Raw genomic sequence first — 23,129 nt, 5'->3', positions numbered from 1 at the left:
GTGTTGCGTGTGCGTGCGTGTTGGGCGTGCGTGCGTGTTGGGCGTGCGTGGGTGTGTGCACGTCGGCTTTATTTATTAACTTGTAAATATGTTTTGTAGCATTGTACATTTATTTTCTTTTCCCATGTAATTACAAAATTAATATATATGTAAATATGAAGTTTATACCGGTCCACTCGTCCCCATAATAACTGTTTTAATTTGTTTCTGTCTGTTTTGTACAACGATCGGTTTGATATTGCTTTTCCCCTTAAAGCGCTATTTGTAATGTTGGAGAAAACCCCACTGAATAAACACTTACTGTGTGACAAAACAACCTTATCTTTCTACCAAAAATGAATGTAACAATGTTAGTGGCTTTACTACAATATCACATTCAAAAGGTTTTTACAAGTTTACTTGTACAGTAGAATACCTCCACAGATTACTAACGATTCTTGTTGATGCAGGAATGTGGGAATAACCTGGGAGAGGTTTGTCTGTGATGCCAGGTTCTATAGACCTGCACTCTCAGGTAAGGCTTCAGGGACTGACGTCTGTACTGGCTTTACAACTACCACCTACAGAGGGCAGCGATAAAACTTTAGAAATTCATAATTATCGTGATAACCGACACCAGCCAGACATCGCGTCCGTAATTGACAATACTGGAAATATTGTGCACGAAAGAGTGTACCGCTACTGTCTGGCCTACCAACCTGCAGATGGGGCTGTGATTAACATGGCGTTCAGCTATGGTAGACTGTCTTTTCACTCCCTCACGGTAGGTGTCAGTAGTGCACGTGAACTCGTCAGTTCAAAAGAAGAAAAAGCCCAAACTCAGACAAGATTCTGATTGCGCAAGCGCTCAGTGGAGCATTGTTACCGATCGTTAGCTAGCTGGTACGCTAACTAGCTAGCTAACTTACTCAGTGAAAATGGCACTAAGCAAAACCTTTGGGCAGAAACCGATAAAATTTCAATTAGAACAAGATGGAGACTTTTACATGGTTGGATCAGAGGTATGATATACATCTTGAATTAAATATATTTGGCATAAAGAACAGTGTGCTAGCTTAGCTTGCTATTCATAGTGCCATCATCTGCTTAACAACAAAGCAAACTGATAGCTTGCGGTGCTCTCACATTGTATTTTCAGTATTTAACACGTCTGGTTAAATCTTTGCTTTTGCCACACCAGATAGTTGTGCACATATTATAAGGCCAGCATAATGCCAACTCAACGTCTTAGCCAACGTTGCCTAGCTAAGAGATCATGTGCGGACTTTTTGTTATATTTTGACTGAAGTCGTACTGAGGTGTATATCATCGATGCCGTTTGCGAACCTGCCCAGCGCCACCGTACTGCTTATCTAGATAACTACAAGCGCAATTACAGAAGTAACCATCCAGACTGTTACTTTGTCTGTAGATAATTAGTAGTAGTAGTAGTAGCCAGCTAGTCTCGAAATATGGGCATCAAAGTTATTTAACTTGGTAGCTATGTTAGCAAAGATCATGACTAGCTGACCTAACGACTGCTGATAGAAACAGTAGCTGGTTTAGGGCTAGGTACTCACTGCAGTTAATTACAGTAGCATTGTTGTATGAGTCTCTAGCACGGCTCGCTTCAACCCTGTCACCCTCCTCTCCTCTCAGGTTGGCAACTACCTGCGCATGTTCAGGGGCTCTCTTTATAAAAGATACCCATCGCTATGGAGACGCTTAGCCTCGGTGGAGGAAAGAAAGAAAATTGTTGCGTCGTCACACGGTCAGTAATTCATACTTTCGAAGAAATACAAGTCCCGCTATTTATGTAAACTAAGTTTAACAATGACAGGGCATAAGAAAGCATGCAGCGATTATTATCTTTCATAGTCATCATAATATATCAGTGACAGCAAAGGTGCATGCTCACCCAAGTGAAATATGACCCCATGTTGCCCAGAAGCAATAAGCAAAGTAATGAATAGGAAACAACTGAAGTGAAATTATAGTTAGTAGTAATAGTCATACAACTTTCTCAGTCTTGCTTCAACAGCAGTATTTACTGGTCTCATCATTGTTGTTCTTTAGCCACCAGTGTGACTCTGCTGAAGGCTTCAGAATGCGAGGAGATCTTTGAGGGAAATGACGAGAAGTACAAAGCGGTGTCGATCAGCACAGAGCCACCTGCCTACCTCAGGTAAGACACACCTTTCTACCTCAGGTAAGAACTCACCTTCCTACCTCAGGTAGGAGTAAGTAAGTCAGCTTGATTTACAAAAGCACCTTTCAAAACAAAAGTTACAATGTGCTGTACAATGAAAACACACATGTAGAAATATGAAGTACAAGTTTGGAGCTTGTCTCCTGCAGGGAGCAGAAGGCCAAGAGGAGCAGCCAGTGGGTTCCCACGCTGCCCAACAGCTCCCATCACCTGGACGCCGTGCCCTGCTCCACCACCATCAACCGCAACCGCATGGGCCGCGACAAGAAGAGGACCTTCCCTCTCTGGTGAGGACCTGCTCAGCCCGCCAGTGTTAAGCTCATCTCTGGGTTAGCTTCGAAGAAGAAGGAGTAACCTTTTATTCATCTTGCGGTAGTGACGCCTGCGCGTGAGATGGGAGTTTAACGTTGTAGCGTTAACATTGTAGCATTGTAGCGTTAACGTTGTAGCGTTGCCTGTCCTCAGTTTTGACGACCACGACCCGGCTGTGATCCACGAGAACGCGTCGCAGGCCGAGGTGCTGGTCCCCATCCGGCTTGACATGGAGATCGACGGCCAGAAGCTGCGAGACGCCTTCACCTGGAACATGAACGGTAACCACAGCAACAGGAATCCATGTGTCACTCTGAGCTGTGTGTGTCAGTGTGGAGCGTAACCCCGGGTTACCTAACCCTGTGTGCCCCCCAGAGAAGTTGATGACCCCGGAGATGTTTGCGGAGATACTGTGTGACGACCTGGATCTGAACCCTCTGACCTTCGTGCCAGCCATCGCCTCGGCCATCCGGCAGCAGATCGAGTCCCACCCCACCGACACCCTGCTGGAGGAACAGGCCGACCAGAGGGTCATCATCAAGGTGAGGGCTGTGTGTGTGTTCAAGCGCTCACCCAGGTGTGTGTTTGTGTGTCCTGGTCAGCAGCTCACCAAGTGTGTGTTTGTGTTCCCCAGCTGAACATCCATGTGGGGAACATCTCCCTGGTGGACCAGTTTGAGTGGGACATGTCTGAGAGGGAGAACTCACCAGAGACCTTCGCCCTGAAGCTGTGCTCTGAGCTGGGCCTGGGAGGGGAGTTCGTCACCACCATTGCCTACAGCATCCGGGGCCAGCTCAGCTGGCACCAGCGCACCTACGCCTTCAGGTAGCATACAGACTAACACACACGAGCACACACACACACACTATCGCACACAAGCACTCACACACACACACACACGCACACACAAGCACTCACACACACACACACATGCTGCACCCCCCTGCATGGTGTCATCCCACACGCTGCACCCCCCTGCATGGTATCATCCCACACGCTGCACCCCCTGCATGGTGTCATCCCACATGCTGCACCCCCTGCATGGTGTCATCCCACATGCTGCACCCCCTGCATGGTGTCATCCCACACGCTGCACCCCCCTGCATGGTGTCATCCCACATGTTGCACCCCCCTGCATGGTGTCATCCCACATGTTGCACCCCCCTGCATGGTGTCATCCCACATGCTTGGTTGTGTTTGATTGATGCGTTACATCCCTCCACCAGTGATGTGGGTTAGGGGTTAGTGATGTGCCAGTGCTGAATACCTCTGCTTGTGCTAAGCTAACATCAGTGCTGAATACCTCTGCTTGTTGTGTGCTAACATGTTGTATGCTAACATCATGGCTGATTTGCTAACCTGTTGTTCTACTTTTCTCTCCCCTGCTGTCCTGTCCTGTAGGTCTGACTTCAGGTCAATATGCTTTTGAATTACTTGAATCCCTCTCTACCCCCAAAGCTCTCCTCTGCATCTCACCTCCAGGAAGTACTGCATGTGCCATCCCAGACTTAACAACATCTGCCAGTAACAAGCTTTACTAGAGCCGTTGAACTAGGACTCAGAACATGGTGTAGTAATGATAATATGTTCATTTAGCAGCCGCTTGTATCCTAAGCGACTTACGCAGGGGGATATAGGTCTGTGACCTCTTGATCTGTAGTCAGATCTCCTGGGATCTCCTGCATGTGAGATCATCCTCAGAGAGGGTCATCCTCCCTGAGGATGAACTCCTGCATGTGAGATCATCCTCAGAGAGGGTCATCCTCCCTGAGGATGAACTCCTGCATGTGAGATCATCCTCAGAGAGGGTCATCCTCCCTGAGGATGAACTCCTGCATGTGGGGTCATCCTCAGAGAGGGTCATCCTCCCTGAGGATGAACTCCTGCATGTGGGGTCATCCTCCCTGAGGATGATCTCCTGCATGTGAGATCATCCTCAGAGAGGGTCATCCTCCCTGAGGATGAACTCCTGCATGTGAGATCATCCTCAGAGAGGGTCATCCTCCCTGAGGATGAACTCCTGCATGTGAGATCATCCTCAGAGAGGGTCATCCTCCCTGAGGATGAACTCCTGCATGTGAGATCATCCTCAGAGAGGGTCATCCTCCCTGAGGATGAACTCCTGCATGTGAGATCATCCTCAGAGAGGGTCATCCTCCCTGAGGATGAACTCCTGCATGTGAGATCATCCTCAGAGAGGGTCATCCTCCCTGAGGATGAACTCCTGCATGTGAGATCATCCTCAGAGAGGGTCATCCTCCCTGAGGATGAACTCCTGCATGTGAGATCATCCTCAGAGAGGGTCATCCTCCCTGAGGATGAACTCCTGCATGTGGGGTCATCCTCAGAGAGGGTCATCCTCCCTGAGGATGAACTCCTGCATGTGGGGTCATCCTCCCTGAGGATGATCTCCTGCATGTGAGATCATCCTCAGAGAGGGTCATCCTCCCTGAGGATGAACTCCTGCATGTGAGATCATCCTCAGAGAGGGTCATCCTCCCTGGCCACAGTAGCTGTTTGGTCCAAATGTTCTGATCCTGGGAGATGCTTAATCGGTTGCAGTTTAGACTGAATCCGGTTATTAACAATCTGATGAGAATATGACCAGTCATAAGGGGTTTGATGTTCATCATTTTTACAATCTAAGGTGATTTACCTCTATCTGGGAACCAGACACAGGAGGGAGGGGGGTTGTCATGGTGATTTAATAAACAACATTAGTATCCTGTGCCAGCCGAAGCAGTCTTGACCTCACATCCCCTTCTTGTCCCTGTGATGTCATTTCCTGCAGTGAGAACCCCCTGCCCACAGTGGAGATTGCCATCAGGAACACGGGCGACGCCGACCAGTGGTGCCCCCTGCTGGAGACCCTGACAGACGCAGAGATGGAGAAGAAGATCCGGGACCAGGACAGGAACACCAGGTGGGGCTCGCCTACAGACAACCCTCACAACCCTCACCCTGTCCAGACACTTACAGATACTGCAGATAAGAAAGCAGAAACCTTCGATCAGAAGTACAGAGTTCTAACAGTGTTGTGGTGGTCAGAGCCATGAAATGGTCTGTATTTACCAGACACTGTCCAAAATAACCACATATTAGGTACCAGGCACAGTGTACAGTAACTTCTCAGCTACCAGGCACAGTGTAGAGTAACCGCATCTAAGCTTTATAAATATACTGTTTATGCGTTGTTTTGGATACAATTGTCTGCTAAATGAATTCGATGTAAATGACTGTACTGCACTACAGTACTGTATGTGTTTCTGTGGTAACGTGCAAACTTTCATGGCGTATAAATCCCATTCTGATAACCTGTTGGACCATGTTTTGATTCCAGGCGCATGAGACGCCTGGCCAACACCGCCCCCGCCTGGTGAAGACGAGCAGCTGCAGTCCTTCAGGATGTTCCTGCACTCTGCTGTGGAAACGGACAGCAACACCGGGCCTCCCTGCCCCCCCCCCCCCCCCCCCCCCCGGGCCTCCCTTGCCCCCCCCCTCACTCCGGACTCAGCAGACTCATGACCACAGGGAATTCCTTATTTACTGTTAAGGCAATAAATGACAGTGATTTAATTAAATACAGTAGCACCTGATCAGGATCAGACAGAACTGTTTTGGTCACTGAGGCTCCTCCCACCTGACCAACCTCACGCTGTAGTTGTCAGTGTTGCCTAGGTGACGGAGCTGGAACTTATACCTGAAGATCATCACTAGATCGTAATTACTAACTAGTCTCCAGAATCTTTATTGCATAACTAACTCCTGCAATACTGAACATTCAAGTCAAATCTCTTTCTGGTTTTGGTGGAAACTTGTTCTTGTAGTTTTTATGGACAGACAGGTTGACGTGTGTGTGTGTGTGTGTGTGTGTGTGTGTGGGCAGGCGTGTGTGTGCGTGTGTGTGTGGGCAGGCGTGTGTGTGTGTGGGCACGCGTGTGTGTGTGTGTGTGTGTGGACAGGACCCCAGAGCGGGGTTGCATAACACAGTCAAGACTGTTTCCTCCAAAGTGTAAACACACTTGAGCTCTGCGCCTGTCTTGCAAGGTCAAAGGTCAACTGTATCGTGCTTGTTTTGTAACGTAGCTTGTTTAAACCTGTCAGTGATGGTGAACCTGTTTCTTTTTTTTAATAAAACTTGACTAGTGACCATGCGTATGCTTCATCTTTCCTAGATGGAGTCCTCTCCCTCCTCTCCCCCCTCCTCTCCCCCCCTCTCGTTTGATAGCAGCTCAAAAGTTCACTGGTCCAATTCCCCCTGTATGTCTAAATCAGTATGTTCCGTTATCTTGCCTTCTGTAGTCCTGACTGGCTGCAGTCTTGACTGGCTGCAGTGCTGACTGGCTGCAGTCTTGACTGGCTGCAGTCTTGACTGGCTGCAGTCTTGACTGGCTGCAGTCTTGACTGGCTGCAGTGCTGACTGGCTGCAGTGCTGACTGGCTGCAGAGATGTTCTGTCTCGGGGGCCAGAACCAGCCGAGGTTCCACAGTGATGCACAGCATGCTGCTGGTCTGGGGTGTGCCCCCCTGGACCCCAGCCCCCCTGGACCCCAGCCCCCCTGGACCCCAGCCACCCGGCCCCCTGGCCCCCAGCCCCCCTGGACCCCAGCCACCCGGCCCCCCTGGACCCCGACCCCCCTGGCCCCCAGCCCCCCTGGCCCCCGGCCCCCCTGGACCCCGGCCCCCCTGGACCCCGACCCCCTGGCCCCTCTCCCTCCCAGAGACATGGCTGGTTCTCCTCACCGCTAAGTCTCTTCCTCGTGACTGAACCTTTCATACTGAAGTGCTGACTTCATGCTTTCTGAGCTGAACAGACTTTCAGCTTTGATCCTTGTTAAAGCTGATTACTCCAGCACCCACTCACATTCAGATTGTTTTGTTGGATACGAGTTCCCTGCTAGATGGCATATTTATGTGATCAGAATCTGGAACGTGTTCACACAACTCAGCATGGCCTCCATATTACCACAAAACCACAGTCCCTTGGCAAACTGTCACGTTTTACTGACTCTGCGAACCGTGTTGTCATCTTCCGCTAAATCATTTCCCTCAATGTTTGAAATGGGATTTATTGTGCTACATCAGCACTTCTAATGGATATCCTCAAAATACCAACACATACTTATAATCTGGTGTTTAAAAAAAGAAAGTTACATTTTAGGAAGAGGAAATAATACTAATAATTCCTAGTCTCAAAGTTGATGTACGTGTCAAATTTTCTACTGTCTAACTGAGTTAATACAAGTGAGTGATAAGACTGGATAGCTAGATGGAGGCTAGATGCTATAGATGTGCAAACAAAACAGCTGTTCCCTGAACGAATCATCTTCATGCGGTACAGCACACATAATGACCAAGTGCTATTTCTGCTTTTTATTGTTTAACCCTTGTGTTATCTTCGGGTCATTCTGACCCATCAGTCATTGTGACCCGAAGGCAGCACAAGAGTTAAATCCGACACCCCCACCTATCCCCACCCCCAGACACCTGCCCTGCACTGTACCCCAGACACCTTCCCTGCACTGTACCCCAGACACCTTCCCTGCACTGTACCCCAGACACCTTCCCTGCACTGTACCCCAGACACCTGCCCTGCACTGTGTGCGGGTGGTGTCGGTAGGGGGCTGTTACTGAAGACATCAGCACCATCTGGTTTCATGAACTCCGTCGGCTCAGTGTGGCTGGTGAAGCCAAACCACAGCAGTGACATCCATCCAAGCAAGAATATGAACACAATAGCTTCATTCATGTATGATTCAGTGTTTTGGCACGTAGCACAACCTGAAACCACCTGTTTACCGGTCAACCTCGACTGTAAATGACAACCCTAACCCAACCTCGGCAGAATGAGTTTCACATTGTCCTCCGCTGTCATCTAATGCAGTTAAGTTGTGTTGGTTCAACTCCCCGTACTCTACACTGATGCATCCCAGGAGGAGAACTTTGTAGTTTAGCTGAATCAGTTGAGGATACAGTGGAACAACGTTGAACCAAGCTTGAGTGTTCGGTGAGGCTGGACTGGAACCGCAGGAGATCTGAATCCATCTGCTTCTCTCTATCTCTGTCTCTCTATCTCTATCAAACCCAAGCCAGATTCAAACCCATAGTCGCTGCGGTAACCAGACTTATGGACGTTTCATTTGCATACCTCTAACAGCTGCCGAGCAGAAGAGGCTATCCCATGTACCAGCAGCCCTGAGCTAACCCTGAGCTAACCCTGAGCTAACCTTAACCCTGAGCTAACCCTAACCCTGAGCTAACCCTGAGCTAACCTTGAGCTAACCTTGAGCTAACCCTAACCCTGAGCTAACCCTGAGCTAACCCTAACCCTGAGCTTACCCTAACCCTGAGCTAACCCTGAGCTAACCCTGAGCTAACCCTAACCCTGAGCTAACCCTGAGCTTACCCTAACCCTGAGCTAACCCTGAGCTTACCCTAACCCTGAGCTAACCCTAACCCTGAGCTAACCTTAACCCTGAGCTAACCTTAACCCTGAGCTAACCCTGAGCTAACCCTAACCCTGAGCTAACCCTGAGCTAACCCTGAGCTAACCTTGAGCTAACCCTAACCCTGTCCCATGTGCCAGCAGCCCTGGGTTCTCATATTAACCAGTGACAGTGCTGTTGAAGGTTAGGTTTGTGGAAGGACTTCAACACCAAAGGATTAAGTATTGCATTGGCACAGGAGACCTGTTGAAAACCTCCCTTAAATCTAAAATGTTCCTCCAAAGGAGACATACAAGACAATACAAAGTCAAAGTTTAGGGTTAGCCTACAGCCACTCGGCACCACACTGGTCCAGTCCACAGAAGAGGACAGACTGCAGGGTTAGTACTACTGCACCATACTACTCTCATCATCATGGGAACCAGGGGCGTAGCCACGTGGTGGCCTACCGTCGTATTGCGACAACTTTACCGCATACAAAAACAAAGTGAAGCATTTTCTTTGAACCGTTGGGCTCTCAGACCCCCCACATTGCAAAGGTTAAAATAAAATTATTTTTATTTGTTTTTGTATTGGGTAAAATTGGGTAAACACAACGATGGTTCGTTATGAACCTTTGGGTCATGTGACCCAAAGGCAGCACAAGGGTTAAAATAGTAGTTTTTGACAATCAAGTGCCACCCCAAATAAAAGACTGGCCAGAGCTGGCCCCCCCAGAAATAATGTCCTGGCTACGCCCCTGATGGGAACCTTTCTGGTATCTAAAGCAACAGTCAAGGAGGAGCAAGAGAAAGTTTGACCCATGAGGACAGGATCTCACATCTGTCACCTAGAGGTCAGCAGGAAATGATTACAAAACAGAAATATGAAATATATTTTATTGGTATAAAAGAATACAGAGTGTATGTATATTTAAAAATAGAAAATGATTTACACAGTAAATATATATTCAGGTAAAAAAAAGTCCAGATGGATAGTTTACATTGAGATATACACGCATGGATAAAATACCAGTGTCTGGTGACGAACATCTCCAGCAACAGTCCTACAGCCTAAACTATCAGTGCTAATGAGGCCTCTTCTACCTCAACTTGATGAAGTTATCTGTCACATTTCACTGTACAAACCAGGTACCAGCGGCCTGCACTGGTGTACCACAGCACCTTGTGTTGTCATGCCAACATGAGACTTCATGTGAATCAGCAGGGCTACGTGTCAAATCAACCAAAGCAGGAAACTAGACCGAATGGGGCCTGTTTCACTTAGTGTGAATCAGCATGTAGTGAAGAGTGTAGTGTCTGTGTCTGGTCTGTAGTGAAGAGTGTCTGTGTCTGGTCTGTAGTGAAGAGTGTCTGTGTCTGGTCTGTAGTGAAGAGTGTCTGTGTCTGGTCTGTAGTGAAGAGTGTCTGTGTCTGGTCTGTAGTGAAGAGTGTAGTGTCTGTGTCTGGTCTGTAGTGAAGAGTGTCTGTGTCTGGTCTGTAGTGAAGAGTGTAGTGTCTGTGTCTGGTCTGTAGTGAAGAGTGTCTGTGTCTGGTCTGTAGTGAAGAGTGTAGTGTCTGTGTCTGGTCTGTAGTGAAGAGTGTAGTGTCTGTGTCTGGTCTGTAGTGAAGAGTGTCTGTGTCTGGTCTGTAGTGAAGAGTGTAGTGTCTGTGTCTGGTCTGTAGTGAAGAGTGTAGTGTCTGTGTCTGGTCTGTAGTGAAGAGTGTAGTGTCTGTGTCTGGTCTGTAGTGAAGAGTGTCTGTGTCTGTGTCTGGTCTGTAGTGAAGAGTGTCTGTGTCTGGTCTGTAGTGAAGAGTGTCTGTGTCTGTGTCTGTAGTGAATAGTGTCTGTGTCTGGTCTGTAGTGAAGAGTGTAGTGTCTGTGTCTGGTCTGTAGTGAAGAGTGTCTGTGTCTGTGTCTGGTCTGTAGTGAAGAGTGTAGTGTCTGTGTCTGGTCTGTAGTGAAGAGTGTCTGTGTCTGGTCTGTAGTGAAGAGTGTCTGTGTCTGGTCTGTAGTGAAGAGTGTAGTGTCTGTGTCTGGTCTGTAGTGAAGAGTGTAGTGTCTGTGTCTGGTCTGTAGTGAAGAGTGTCTGTGTCTGGTCTGTAGTGAAGAGTGTAGTGTCTGTGTCTGGTCTGTAGTGAAGAGTGTCTGTGTCTGGTCTGTAGTGAAGAGTGTAGTGTCTGTGTCTGGTCTGTAGTGAAGAGTGTCTGTGTCTGTGTCTGGTCTGTAGTGAAGAGTGTAGTGTCTGTGTCTGGTCTGTAGTGAAGAGTGTCTGTGTCTGTGTCTGGTCTGTAGTGAAGAGTGTCTGTGTCTGGTCTGTAGTGAAGAGTGTAGTGTCTGGTCTGTAGTGAAGAGTGTCTGTGTCTGGTCTGTAGTGAAGAGTGTAGTGTCTGTGTCTGGTCTGTAGTGAAGAGTGTCTGTGTCTGGTCTGTAGTGAAGAGTGTAGTGTCTGTGTCTGGTCTGTAGTGAAGAGTGTCTGTGTCTGGTCTGTAGTGAAGAGTGTAGTGTCTGTGTCTGGTCTGTAGTGAAGAGTGTCTGTGTCTGGTCTGTAGTGAAGAGTGTAGTGTCTGTGTCTGGTCTGTAGTGAAGAGTGTCTGTGTCTGGTCTGTGGTGAAGAGTGTCTGTGTCTGGTCTGTAGTGAAGAGTGTAGTGTCTGTGTCTGGTCTGTAGTGAAGAGTGTCTGTGTCTGGTCTGTAGTGAAGAGTGTAGTGTCTGTGTCTGGTCTGTAGTGAAGAGTGTCTGTGTCTGGTCTGTGGTGAAGAGTGTAGTGTCTGTGTCTGGTCTGTAGTGAAGAGTGTCTGTGTCTGGTCTGTAGTGAAGAGTGTAGTGTCTGTGTCTGGTCTGTAGTGAAGAGTGTAGTGTCTGTGTCTGGTCTGTAGTGAAGAGTGTAGTGTCTGTGTCTGGTCTGTGGTGAAGAGTGTCTGTGTCTGGTCTGTAGTGAAGAGTGTAGTGTCTGCTAATGGAATGCATCTGCATCAATATGCTGAACAGTCCACAAAATGATTTTTCCTGAGATTTTAGTTATGGTGTGTTCCTGTAGTCTATGAGTGTCTGTGGAGGCAGGGATACGTGAGGCAGGGGCAGGCGTGTCTGTGGAGGCAGGGAGGCAGGGCCAGGCGTGTCTGTGGAGGCAGGGAGGCAGGGCCAGGCGTGTCTGTGGAGGCAGGGGCAGGCGTGTCTGTGGAGGCAGGGAGGCAGGCGTGTCTGTGGAGGCAGGGCCAGGCGTGTCTGTGGAGGCAGGGAGGAAGGGCCAGGCGTGTCTGTGGAGGCAGGGGCAGGCGTGTCTGTGGAGGCAGGGAGGCAGGGCCAGGCGTGTCTGTGGAGGCAGGGAGGCAGGCGTGTCTGTGTTCTCAGTGATACGTGGAGGCAGGACAGCCAAAGAAGTCGATGCCAACGTAGCGAGGGTATCCTTCCAGAACATTCCTCTCCACGGGGTCAAACTTCCAGTACTGCAGACCGTGCAGGAAATGGACATAACCTGGTAGGAGATTCAGTACCAACTCTTGAATATTGGATACATTTTACCACCAAACAGAACTATATTGAACCATAATGTGAGTGTTATGCTTTATGTTGTAAGGTATGTAGTACGTAGGTACCTTTGTGGAAAGCCTGAAAAGAAAGGAGATTCAAATGACCAGCACAGCCCTGACTCTACCGATGCACAAACAAGGTGTTTAGTGATGTATGATGTAGTACAGTAGACCAGCACAGCTACAATGCAGTAACAGGTGTTACAAGACTGTTGTACTGGAATAAACTCTGGTAGTGGATGAGTGAGTTTGGGTGATTGTGGATATTTAAATGTACTTTCTTTTGAGGCTTTTCAGAAACTTACTACAGAAAACAGAGGTTTTTGTTTTTAAAACCATAATTCACAGTGGGTCTATGATATATCTGAGTTCAGGATTCCCCCTTGCAGTCTCACCCTGTCTGTCCTGGAAGGCAGCGTCGATGTGCGCGGGCGCGCCACTCCAGTCCTCCATGCTGCTGGGGTGGGAGGACTCCACACGGTTCTCCAGGGGGCTAAAGAGCCAGTACGCCCCAGCCCGGAACAGGAACACCTTCTGGGCCCCGCCCTCGCCCCACTTCAGGGCTGCTTGGAGGTCCGACACCGGCAGCCCCAGACTCCGCACAGAGTCCGGCCCCGTGATCCTCCTCTCAGCGTCAAACACCCAGTAACTGTCCCCTGGACAGACAGACAGGTCACACGTTAACACCCAGTACCTGTCCCCTGGACAGACAGACAGGTCACACATTAACAGACAGACGCATGGATAGAAGATCTTTCAGGTCACACATTAAACCACACCAGGCTGAGCCCCCCCAGGACAAGCTGCAGGAAGTCCACAGCTTTGTGATCCTAAAGCAACAATGCTCACAGAGTCCCACGAGGAAGTCATCTTAAAATTAACTGTTTATGAATGTATTCCAACAGTCCATGCGTTTTGGAACAGGTAAAGCATGTTAAAAATCATGAAAATTATTATTCATCCATCCATCTCTCCATCTATCCTATACTATCCTTCCCTCCATTACTGGTAGATCTGAGAGCGGGAGTACCTTGGAAGAACCAAATGTTCCCAGCGTTGTCCTCGTAGGCAGCGTCTAGGCGCTGGGGCAGACCCCTCCAGTGTCTGGAGGCCTGGGCGGGGTACCCCGCTTGCAGCGCCCGCCCTCGGAGACGCCAGACGTAGCCTGCCCGGAAGAAGAACAGCTCTCCCCGGATCATGGACACGGCGTCGAAGTCCGTCCTGCACGGGTCGGGCTGGGGAACGAGAGGAAACAGCTGTGGTTCAGACCCTGCAGAGGGTGAGGTAGGAAACAGCTGTGGTTCAGACCCTGCAGAGGGTGAGGTAGGATCACGTTTACATGTTTTCACCCTACTTGCCTCGGGGAGAATGTCCCTGTATTTACTGTAAGTCGCTCTGGATAAGAGCGTCTGCTAAATGACTAAATGTAAAATGTATTTCCCAGGCACAGTGTAAAGTAACACCTCAGCTACCAGGCACAGTGTAAAGTAACATCTCAGCTACCAGGCACAGTGTAAAGTACCATCTCAGCTACCAGACACAGTGTAAAGTGACATCTCAGCTACCAGTCACAGTGTAAAGTACCATCTCAGCTACCAGACACAGTGTAAAGTACCATCTCAGCTACCAGACACAGTGTAAAGTACCATCTCAGCTACCAGTCACAGTGTAAAGTACCATCTCAGCTACCAGGCACAGTGTAAAGTACCATCTCAGCTACCAGGCACAGTGTAAAGTACCATCTCAGCTACCAGACACAGTGTAAAGTACCATCTCAGCTACCAGACACAGTGTAAAGTACCATCTCAGCTACCAGACACAGTGTAAAGTACCATCTCAGCTACCAGACACAGTGTAAAGTACCATCTCAGCTACCAGACACAGTGTAAAGTACCATCTCAGCTACCAGGCACAGTGTAAAGTACCATCTCAGCTACCAGGCACAGTGTAAAGTACCATCTCAGCTACCAGGCACAGTGTAAAGTAACACCTCAGCTACCAGGCACAGTGCATCAATAATAATATTAAATACAGTATCATATATAGATCACTGGCTAATGACATGCAGGTAGCTTCCAGAATCCTCACCTCGCCTGTGTCAATCTCATTGGTCTCTATGATAGGGGGTGGGGTCTGGCGGGGTGGGCCGTACAGGGATTGGATGCCCTGCTTGTCATCGTAGCTGAGTTCCAGTGGGTAGGAGAAGCTGTAGAAGGGTGACATGACTGCGCCAGGCTCCAGAGAGTGCTGCAGACCCAGGACGTGGCCAAACTCATGAGCCGCCACCTGGAGGAGGTCTGTGCCTGGGGGTCAGAGGTCAAATAACGTCTTCATTTAGCAGACGCTTCCATCCAAACTGATGTAGAAATAGAGATTTGAACCTGCAACCTGTGGATCTGCAGCCAAATGTTGTACCACCCACATTAACAGGTATTAGTAACAAACTAACAACAGTGCTCTGGGCACAGCTTGCTACAGGGTTGGAGTGGTTCAACAAGAAACATGAAGACAGTGTGTGAGGCCCTATGTGTTCTATGTGTTCAGGGCCCTATGTGTTCTATGTGTTCAGGGACGGCCTGCAGACAATGTGTGAGGCCCTCACCCATGCTGTTGCCCACGGTCCAGCTCTCGTCGTAGTCAAAGTGGATGTCTCCCTGCCTGTGTGTCCGGGGGAAGTACGCGTGGGCCAGAATCCCCCCCGGGCCGTCGAAGGGCAGGTTGTCGCCGTGCCAGTACCTGGGGGGGGGGGGGGGGGGGTACTGTCACATTACAGGTCGGGGGGGCGGGGGGGGGGAGTCCTTATAAAGTTACCAGTAGTTACCTGTTAAAGTCGATGATGATGTCGGCCTGCTCGCTGTCCACCTCTGCGAAGGTGAGGGGAGTGACGTCACTCCACACGCGCAGCGCCTCCTGTAGTACACGACGCACCTTCTCCTGGGTCATCTGCCAGGGGAAACGCACCACCCTGCACACACACACACACACACACACACACACACCAGCATTAACACCTTATCCTGGGTTATCTGCCAGGGGAAACGCACCACCCTGCACACACACACACACACACACACCAGCATTAACACCTTCTCCTGGGTTATCTGCCAGAGGAAACGCACCACCCTGCACACACACACACAACAGCATTAACACCTTATCCTGGGTTATCTACCAGGGGAAATGCACCACCCTGCACACACACACACACCAGCATTAACACCTTATCCTGGGTTATCTGCCAGAGGAAATGCACCACCCTGCACACACACACACACACACTAGGGCTGGGGATATATCGAATATTTGAGATAATATCGCAATAATTTTTACGACGATGTAAAATTTGAAAATTTTGTGAATATAGAATATTTCAAGTTCAAGCATACTTTAAAAAAATATTATTGCATAAAGGCAGAAATTTCCTAAAACTGCCTACATTTTCACTAGACATGTTGTACTTAACGTAACAATAGCTGTTCTATCTAAATAGTTTTTGTTGTTTTCTAATGGGAGCAAAAGAAAATCATGTTTTTTTATTATTTAAAAGAAAATGCAAACATATCGAGATATATATCGAATATTGTAAACATTTTGATAATATCGAGATATCAATTTTTTATATATATCGCCCAGCCCTAACCTACACACCAGCATTAACACCTTCTCCTGGGTCATCTGCCAGGGTAAACGCACCACCCTGCACACACACACCCCAGCCCTACCTAGCCCACCACCCTGCACACACACACCCCAGCCCTACCTAGCCCTGCCTAGCACCCATCCCCTAGTCCCCCCGTCCCCCCATCCCCCCAGTCCCGTTGTGTTGAGAGAGGACCCAGGTTTATTTATTATTATTCAGAAGCCTGACAAGCCCAGACAGGACAGCCCAGCACTGCCACATCTCTCCACCCCCAGCTGGGACCCAGTTCAGCTGTGTAAAACATTTCTGAATCACATGTCATACAGTGCTGACATCAGAGAACTGTTACTTCTGTTGTTGTCAGGGCTAGTGTGCAGTTAGAGTCTTACTTGTAGGTCAGGTGTGTCTTCTCCCAGCGTCCCCCAAACAGGACGAAGCGCTTGCGTCTCTGCTGTCCTCCGGAGCGCGTCTCCGGGTGGGAGGGGGCGGGGGGGTCGGGGACGCCACAGCGCCGACGCTTCCACACCCCCATCCCGTTGACAGGAAGTTCCTTCTCCAGAGAGCTGTGGACTTCCTGCAGCGTGTCCTGGGGGGGGGACAGCCGGCCTCTCCTCAGGCTGGAGTGGGAGGTCTTCAGGTGCCGGCTCTGGGAACACAGCAGGGAACACTGGAGGGTCGTTAACAGGTTCACTCATGTTCAGATGAACTCCTCAGGATTTATGCTTCAAGCATTATTAATCGACTTCCTCTGCAGATCGGATGTTAAGTGACTGGGTAGAGAGATCCCCCACTCCTCTCTGGCCTTCAACCTTCTCTGAGAAGTAATTTAAGTACAGTTCCCTTTCGTCCCCAAGGCCTCCGGAAGATTGTTGTGTTGAGGGTGGAGGGGAGGGTTGAGGGTGGAGGGAGGGTGAGGGGAGGGGAGGGGAGGGGGGAGGGGGGGGGGGAGGTTGCAGGGGGTCCAAGGGAAGCTCTTAGTTCTGGTTGTGTTTGAGTCGTAATGGTCCCATTCATTCATGAATAATGATGTCTCAAATATATTTCTGATTCAACTCCTCCACTCACTACAGTAAGAACTCAACCACTAACCCTAAGCACCACGGCATCTAATCATGGATTAACTCGAGACACACATGTTGTCTTAGTGGGCTGGTGAGGGTTAGGGTGAGGGAAGCACTGACGTGTCAGACTGCAGCTGAACACCAGAAGGTGGAAGACTCAGCGAGGGGGAACTCCTGAGGTGAGACGCTGACGTGTCGTAGCAAGAGACCAACATGTCCAGACCAACATGCAGCCCTGCTGAACACCAGACCAACATGCAGTCCCTGAACACCAGACCAACATGCAGCCCTGCTGAACACCAGACCAACATGCAGCGCCTAAACACCAGACCAACATGCAGCCCTGCTGAACACCAGACCAACATGCAGCGCCTAAACACCAGACCAACATGCAGCCCTGCTGAACACCAGACCAAAACTAACCCTGTACAGAAATCGGGTACAGCAGTGAGTCCCACTCCTTACACACACAAACACATTCACCAACGCCTCCTCTCTCTCTCTCACACACACACACATTCACCAACGCCTCCTCTCTCTCACACACACACAGTCACCTATGCCTCCTCACACACACACACACATTCACCAACGCCTCCTCTCTCACACACACACACAGTCACCAATGCCTCCTCTCACACACACACACACACACAGTCACCAACGCCTCCTCTCTCACACACACACACAGTCACCAATGCCTCCTCTCTCACACACACACACACACACACAGTCACCTACGCCTCCTCTCTCTCACACACACACATTCACCAATGCCTCCTCTCTCACACACACACACACACACACAGTCACCAATGCCTCCTCTCACACACACACACACACACACACACACACACACACCCACAGTCCACTTCACTTTCCTCCCACTCAGCCAGGGCAGGGGAATGCAAGGGTTGGTTCGCAAGCAACCGGACAACATTAGAGCACTTGATGGCGAACACCATATACTCCATATACTCTAGAACACAGACCATATACTCTAGAACACAGACTATATACTCTAGAACACAGACCATATACTCTAGAACACAGACCATATACTCTAGAACATAGACTAGTTATATTGTGTCCTAACCCTAACCTTGTATGCTTTACTATGTCACTCACTCTTGGTATATCTTGTTGATGCCAAGTGATGAGATAAGTAACTTAATATAAGATAAGTAAGTTAAGTGCCCACTCATCTTCACTCATCTCTGCAGGATTATACATGTTCAGATATCTCTGGAGCTCTGGGATCTGGCTGAGGGGAAGGCTGGCAGCCTTATCATCTTAATCTCCCTTAGGAATGGCTATCCATCACTCGAGCCTTGATGGGTGAAAAAAGAGAGTATTCTGTGACCTGTCTGGCTTAGCTGACTGAAGGAGAGAGTAGTAGGGGGGGGTTGGGGGAGAGGAGAGGAGGGTGAGGAGAAGGAGGAGAAAGAGGAGAGGGTAGGATGTGGGGGATAGGGCAAGAGAGGGAGGAGAGTTGAAGAGGAGGGAGGCGGAGAGGGAGGAGGGAAAAGGAGAGGGAGGAGGGAGCAGGGGGAGGACAGGAGAGGAAAGAGGGAAGGAGGAGGGGGGTGGGGGGATGGGGTTGCCATGTTTGGCAAAGTTAATGGAAGTTGTAGTAAAGAGTGCTCAAAGAAGACCAAGTGCCTAATCTCTCTCTCTCTCTCGTCTCTCTCTCTCTCTCTCTCTCTCTCTCACTCACTCATTTTTCTAAGCTATGTTGTGCTCTCCCTTTTCCTGTGTCAGCAAACTCCAGAGTTTGTTATCCCTCAGCAGATGCCAGATGACTTGCCCCTGCCTGCATAATCTCCTCCTCCTCCTCCTCCTCCTCCTCCTCCTCCTCCACTCTTGTCAACAGCACCGCGCAGCGTCTCACGTCTCACAGCGGAGTGACGGAGACAACACAGCGGTGAAGACAGCGAATCCCCAAACTAACATTTCTCTCTAGCTTCTGCTCAGGGTAGATATCAGCTGAACGCTCTGAGACTAGGGGTTTAGAATTACTGAAAAATTACTTAATTATAATATATCTGACAAATTATAAGTAAAGTCACACAGTCACATAACGCGCAGACATCGTCCCATTATGCATGAACTGTGGTTGAACTGGACAGTATCAATGAGGGACTAAGATATGTGGTCAGTTTTCTATTTACAATCATTTAAGAATGCAGTTAAAGAAATGAATTTAACATGACCATGAGCAAAATTTAGATACATGAGATACAATATCACCATAAGACGCAGTATCAATAACACTGTAAAAACAAACTTACACAATATGCACGTTTTTTCCGTTTTTTTCTGTCTTTTGATAAGCTTCTTTGGTTTATCTGCAACAGCCGTTTTATCGGGTGGCATATAGCCCTACCTAACTCAGAACTGTCGCCAGGTGAAATTATTCATCCTGTAAAAATGACTCCTGTGCCAATAGTATACAACAGGACGTAGCCGACTGAAAGACCGTTTTTAATCCACAGATTTGCTGTGGCAATCTTGTACAAATGTTACAATTTAACAATCAAAATACACCAAAGAAATGTTCTAACCAATTAACCATGTGAAAATGCCAATGTCAATCTGCGCATTTGGGTTGTTAACAAAGTTCACTCACCGCCTCCCTGTACCTGTTGGTAGTTTTTCCCGCGGGTAGCGGCACGGAATAAGCGCAGTGCAGGAAATGCAGAGCGAGGATGCTACAGACGAGCCGTGGACTCAGCATCATGTTTAGAGATCTGGCGGACTGTCCGTGAAATTTAGCGGACTGTCCGTGTGCATCCAGCCCGCAGACAGAGAGCGGGAGACGGACGGCGCGCTGGAGTCTGTGAATGACGGGAAATATCTCGCGGGGGATTTTATACTTGCAGATTTCTTTGTTCTCTTCAAATTGCACTTCTTTATGGACAAGTTCGCAAGCGCTCACGTGATTTAACCCCTTCCTGCTCCACATGCGCCATTAGCTAACTATTTACTTCGATGACAAAATATATAGGGTACAAACGAATTAAATAATGCAAAAAGCGTTTCACCCCGAGGACCACAAGCGTTCTTCCAAATCAGAGAAGACATTTGGCATGTATGCCATCGGGGCCGGCCCTGGATGCCATGGACATCATCTCCATAGAGATCTTTTTATTTGACGATTTGGTTTCATTTAGAAAAACAGTTTTATTCAGCTTTTTATAAATCTGATAAATGCATCTTATAAGTAAGGTCGTTGGAACAGTGCTGTCTTAACCTACCGCTGTCATTGTCCCAGGCTTTACTTAGGCTAAGCATGCAGTCGGTTTTGGGGATGGGAGTGAGTAGGAGGGGAGAGTAGGGTTGTGGGGGAGAGAAGGGAGTAGGAAGGGAGAGACTCGGGGGTGAGAGAAAGGGGTAGGAAGGGAGAGACTCGGGGGTGAGAGAAAGGGGTAGGAAGGGAGAGACTCGGGGGTGAGAGAAGGGGGTAGGAAGGGAGAGACTCGGGGGTGAGAGAAAGGGGTAGGAAGGGAGAGACTCGGGGGGTGAGAGAAAGGGGTAGGAAGGGAGAGACTCGGGGGTGAGGTAGGGTGGTCGGTTATTGTTCTGTTGCTGGTCAGCAGATCTGATTGTGTGGATAGGGTTAGCGTTGGGACAACGTGGGACATGAGGGAGAGATAACCTGCTATTATTGTACTAGCTGAATATTAGATGTATTTTTGCAGTGATGTTAACATGCTTTATTGCTAATAGGCAGAGCCAGACTTTGTAAACATTAGGTGCTTATACAAACTAATATACCCTATACTCACCCTACCCCTACACACAGGCGTCCTGACCCCATGTCCTCCAGCTCCTCACCCTACCCCTACACACAGGCGTCCTGACCCCATGTCCTCCAGCTCCTCACCCTACCCCTACACACAGGCGTCCTGGCCCCATGTCCTCCAGCTTCTCATGGTCCAGACTTCTGGCTCCCTTATTAAATACACACACACACATACTAATACACACAGACATACATAAATACACACCTCTCTCGGACCCCCTCTCTCCACACTGGTCGGGGAACACAGGATCTGACCTTTGACCCCCTCGTGCCCCATAAGGAGACACTTAGGGTCAATTATGGGCAGAGTGGTCGGGGGACACAGAGGCAGAGCTGTCTGCCTTAATCGCTGGCAGATTTCCATCAAAGAGCGTTTTATGTGAAGAAAACTAGAAAGTAGAGTCACCTCAAATGACCGGGTGGCTCTTAAAAAAGAGAAATGACAGTGTTAAGGGACCAGCTTTGTGTCCATTTTGCCAGTTTGTTAACAAAGACTCTCCAAGGTGTGTAACTTTATTTGTATATTGAAACATTGAATAATCTATTTTTAAAAGTAGATTTTTGATCATACCATAGATACTTTTGATATCCTTACTGGAGCACTTCTAATTACAAATGTACCCACCATGGAAGTGTTTGTCTCTTACACAGATACACACACACACCTAGACACATACGCACTCACGCACACAGATATATACGCACACACACAGACATACAAGCACACACACAAACATACGCACAAACACCTGAGATCAGAATAAATGTGAAAAGAGCAGATGTCCAGGGAGGAAGAAGCACAGGGGGTTTCCAAGAGTGACTCAGTGACTCAAACAGCTGTAGTTTACAGATGTGACGGCCTATCAGCCCTGTATTAAACTATCAGCCCTGTATTAAACTATCAGCCATGTATTAAACTCCCTAAAGTATTTTGATGAGACAGATGTATGTCGCTGTCTTGGTCTGTGTCTTGGTGTGTGGGGCTGCATCAAATACCCCTTTTTGCTCTGTTAAATTGCTGCACCAGTCCACACTTGACCGGTGGGGATCTCATTCTATTATGACTGTAACTGTTAGCTGCTCCTGGCATTCTCTAATCCCTGCTCTCCTCTCTCTGTCCCCCTCCACACACATCCCTTGTGGTGTGGGGGGTTTGAGTTGTCAGCACCTGCCTGGTCGTCGGTTGGCCAACGCTGGACCTGGTCGCGAGTCTCCCGGTCCTGTCCTACATTTATAAAGTTGAACAATGGATTTTGGTGTTTCAAAACCCATCGACACTGTATGACTATGTTTAGCCTGTGTTCTGCTCCTCTCTCTCACCAACCGTCTCTGGAGGAGGGGATCCCTCTCTGAATTGCTCCTCCCAAGGTTTCTTCCATTTTTTCTCCTGTTGAGAGTTTTTCTGGGAGTTTTTCCTTGTCTTCCTTGAGGGTTTAGGTTGGTTGAGGGGCAGTTCTATGGGCGTATGTGAAGCCCTCTGTGACATGCTTGCGTGTAAAAAGGGCTATACAAATACATTTGATTTGATTTGATTAGATGTACTGAAGTGTTTCTGGTAGTTTCATGTAACATTACAGTTCTCTGTTTTCACATGAATACTAATATCCTCCAAGTTTTGCACCTCTCATAACAAACACAGGCTCCCCCAACCCTGCTCACACACACACAATGTAATTCTAACCCTAACACTAATTCTAACCCCAAATCTTTACCCACGAAAACCCCAAAAAAGCAACTCAAGTTGTCCCCTCAAGGTCAATGTCTTTCTTAATTTACTATCTTTGTGCTGACTGCTTCTTGTACTATCTTTGTGCTGACTGCTTCTTGTACTATCCTTGTGCTGACTGCTTCTTGTACTATCTTTGTGCTGACTGCTTCTTGTACTATCTTTGTGCTGACTGCTTCTTGTCTCATGTTTTACAGATGTTCCTTGTCCAGAGTTACTCATTTCCTGCTAGACACGCTCTGGGAACATGATACTGTTACTGTTCAGTTTGCTGCCTCTCTCATTATCCAGACTGAGTCATGCTCTCCAGGGAGACCTGTCCAGTAAAGTCCTCTATGAAGCCTTTGAAGCTTCACAGTCCTCTATGAAGCCTCACAGACAGTCCTCTGGTGCACCAGCTAAACCCTCTCCAGGCCTCATGACCTTTGAGGTCTGAAACC

At 48.6% G+C, this 23,129-nt stretch overlaps 2 protein-coding genes across 4 annotated transcripts; one reads left to right on the top strand and one right to left on the bottom strand.

The window, feature by feature from the left end:
- The first annotated feature begins 860 nt into the window (after positions 1–860).
- Positions 861–6,649, top strand: smarcb1b (SWI/SNF related, matrix associated, actin dependent regulator of chromatin, subfamily b, member 1b). Of its 3 annotated transcripts, XR_010879066.1 has the most exons (11): positions 861–1,001; positions 1,639–1,750; positions 2,056–2,164; positions 2,338–2,475; positions 2,654–2,781; positions 2,876–3,042; positions 3,135–3,325; positions 3,902–3,913; positions 5,292–5,423; positions 5,841–6,354; positions 6,387–6,649. XR_010879066.1 is itself a non-coding variant. In XM_067258538.1 (10 exons), the coding sequence occupies exons 1-10, from the start codon at positions 918–920 to the stop codon at positions 5,878–5,880; spliced, it is 1,113 nt and encodes a 370-aa protein (XP_067114639.1). In that variant the 5' UTR covers positions 861–917; the 3' UTR covers positions 5,881–6,649. The 3 variants fall into 3 exon arrangements, 2 of the variants coding, with proteins under 2 accessions (XP_067114639.1, XP_067114640.1); XM_067258538.1 differs by having other exon boundaries at positions 5,841–6,649; XM_067258539.1 differs by lacking the exon at positions 3,902–3,913 and having other exon boundaries at positions 5,841–6,649.
- Positions 6,650–12,274: 5,625 nt separating this feature from the next.
- mmp11b (matrix metallopeptidase 11b) lies at positions 12,275–20,123 on the bottom strand. The gene is made up of 8 exons (XM_067258448.1): positions 19,788–20,123; positions 16,487–16,743; positions 15,279–15,422; positions 15,060–15,193; positions 14,546–14,760; positions 13,488–13,692; positions 12,853–13,113; positions 12,275–12,402 (listed from the first exon to the last, which is right to left on the bottom strand). The coding sequence occupies exons 1-8, from the start codon at positions 20,121–20,123 to the stop codon at positions 12,275–12,277; spliced, it is 1,680 nt and encodes a 559-aa protein (XP_067114549.1).
- Positions 20,124–23,129: the final 3,006 nt, after the last annotated feature.

The sequence above is a fragment of the Osmerus mordax genome, chromosome 20 (assembly GCF_038355195.1).
Source record: "Osmerus mordax isolate fOsmMor3 chromosome 20, fOsmMor3.pri, whole genome shotgun sequence".
Lineage (NCBI taxonomy): Eukaryota > Metazoa > Chordata > Actinopteri > Osmeriformes > Osmeridae > Osmerus > Osmerus mordax.
Note: the sequence above shows the minus strand (reverse complement) of the source record. Positions and strands in the feature narration are given on the sequence as shown.

Coding starts and splice junctions, on each gene's coding strand:
- mmp11b (XM_067258448.1), bottom strand. CDS start 20,123: ATGTGGAGCAGGAAGGGGTTAAATCACGTGAGCGCTTGCGAACTTGTC. Junction 16,744..19,787: donor CCAACAGGTACAGGGAGGCG/GTGAGTGAACTT, acceptor CTGTGTTCCCAG/AGCCGGCACCTGAAGACCTC. Junction 12,403..12,852: donor TGCCTTCCAGGACAGACAGG/GTGAGACTGCAA, acceptor ATCTCCTACCAG/GTTATGTCCATTTCCTGCAC.
- smarcb1b (XM_067258538.1), top strand. CDS start 918: ATGGCACTAAGCAAAACCTTTGGGCAGAAACCGATAAAATTTCAATTA. Junction 1,751..2,055: donor AATTGTTGCGTCGTCACACG/GTCAGTAATTCA, acceptor GTTGTTCTTTAG/CCACCAGTGTGACTCTGCTG. Junction 2,782..2,875: donor CTTCACCTGGAACATGAACG/GTAACCACAGCA, acceptor TGTGCCCCCCAG/AGAAGTTGATGACCCCGGAG.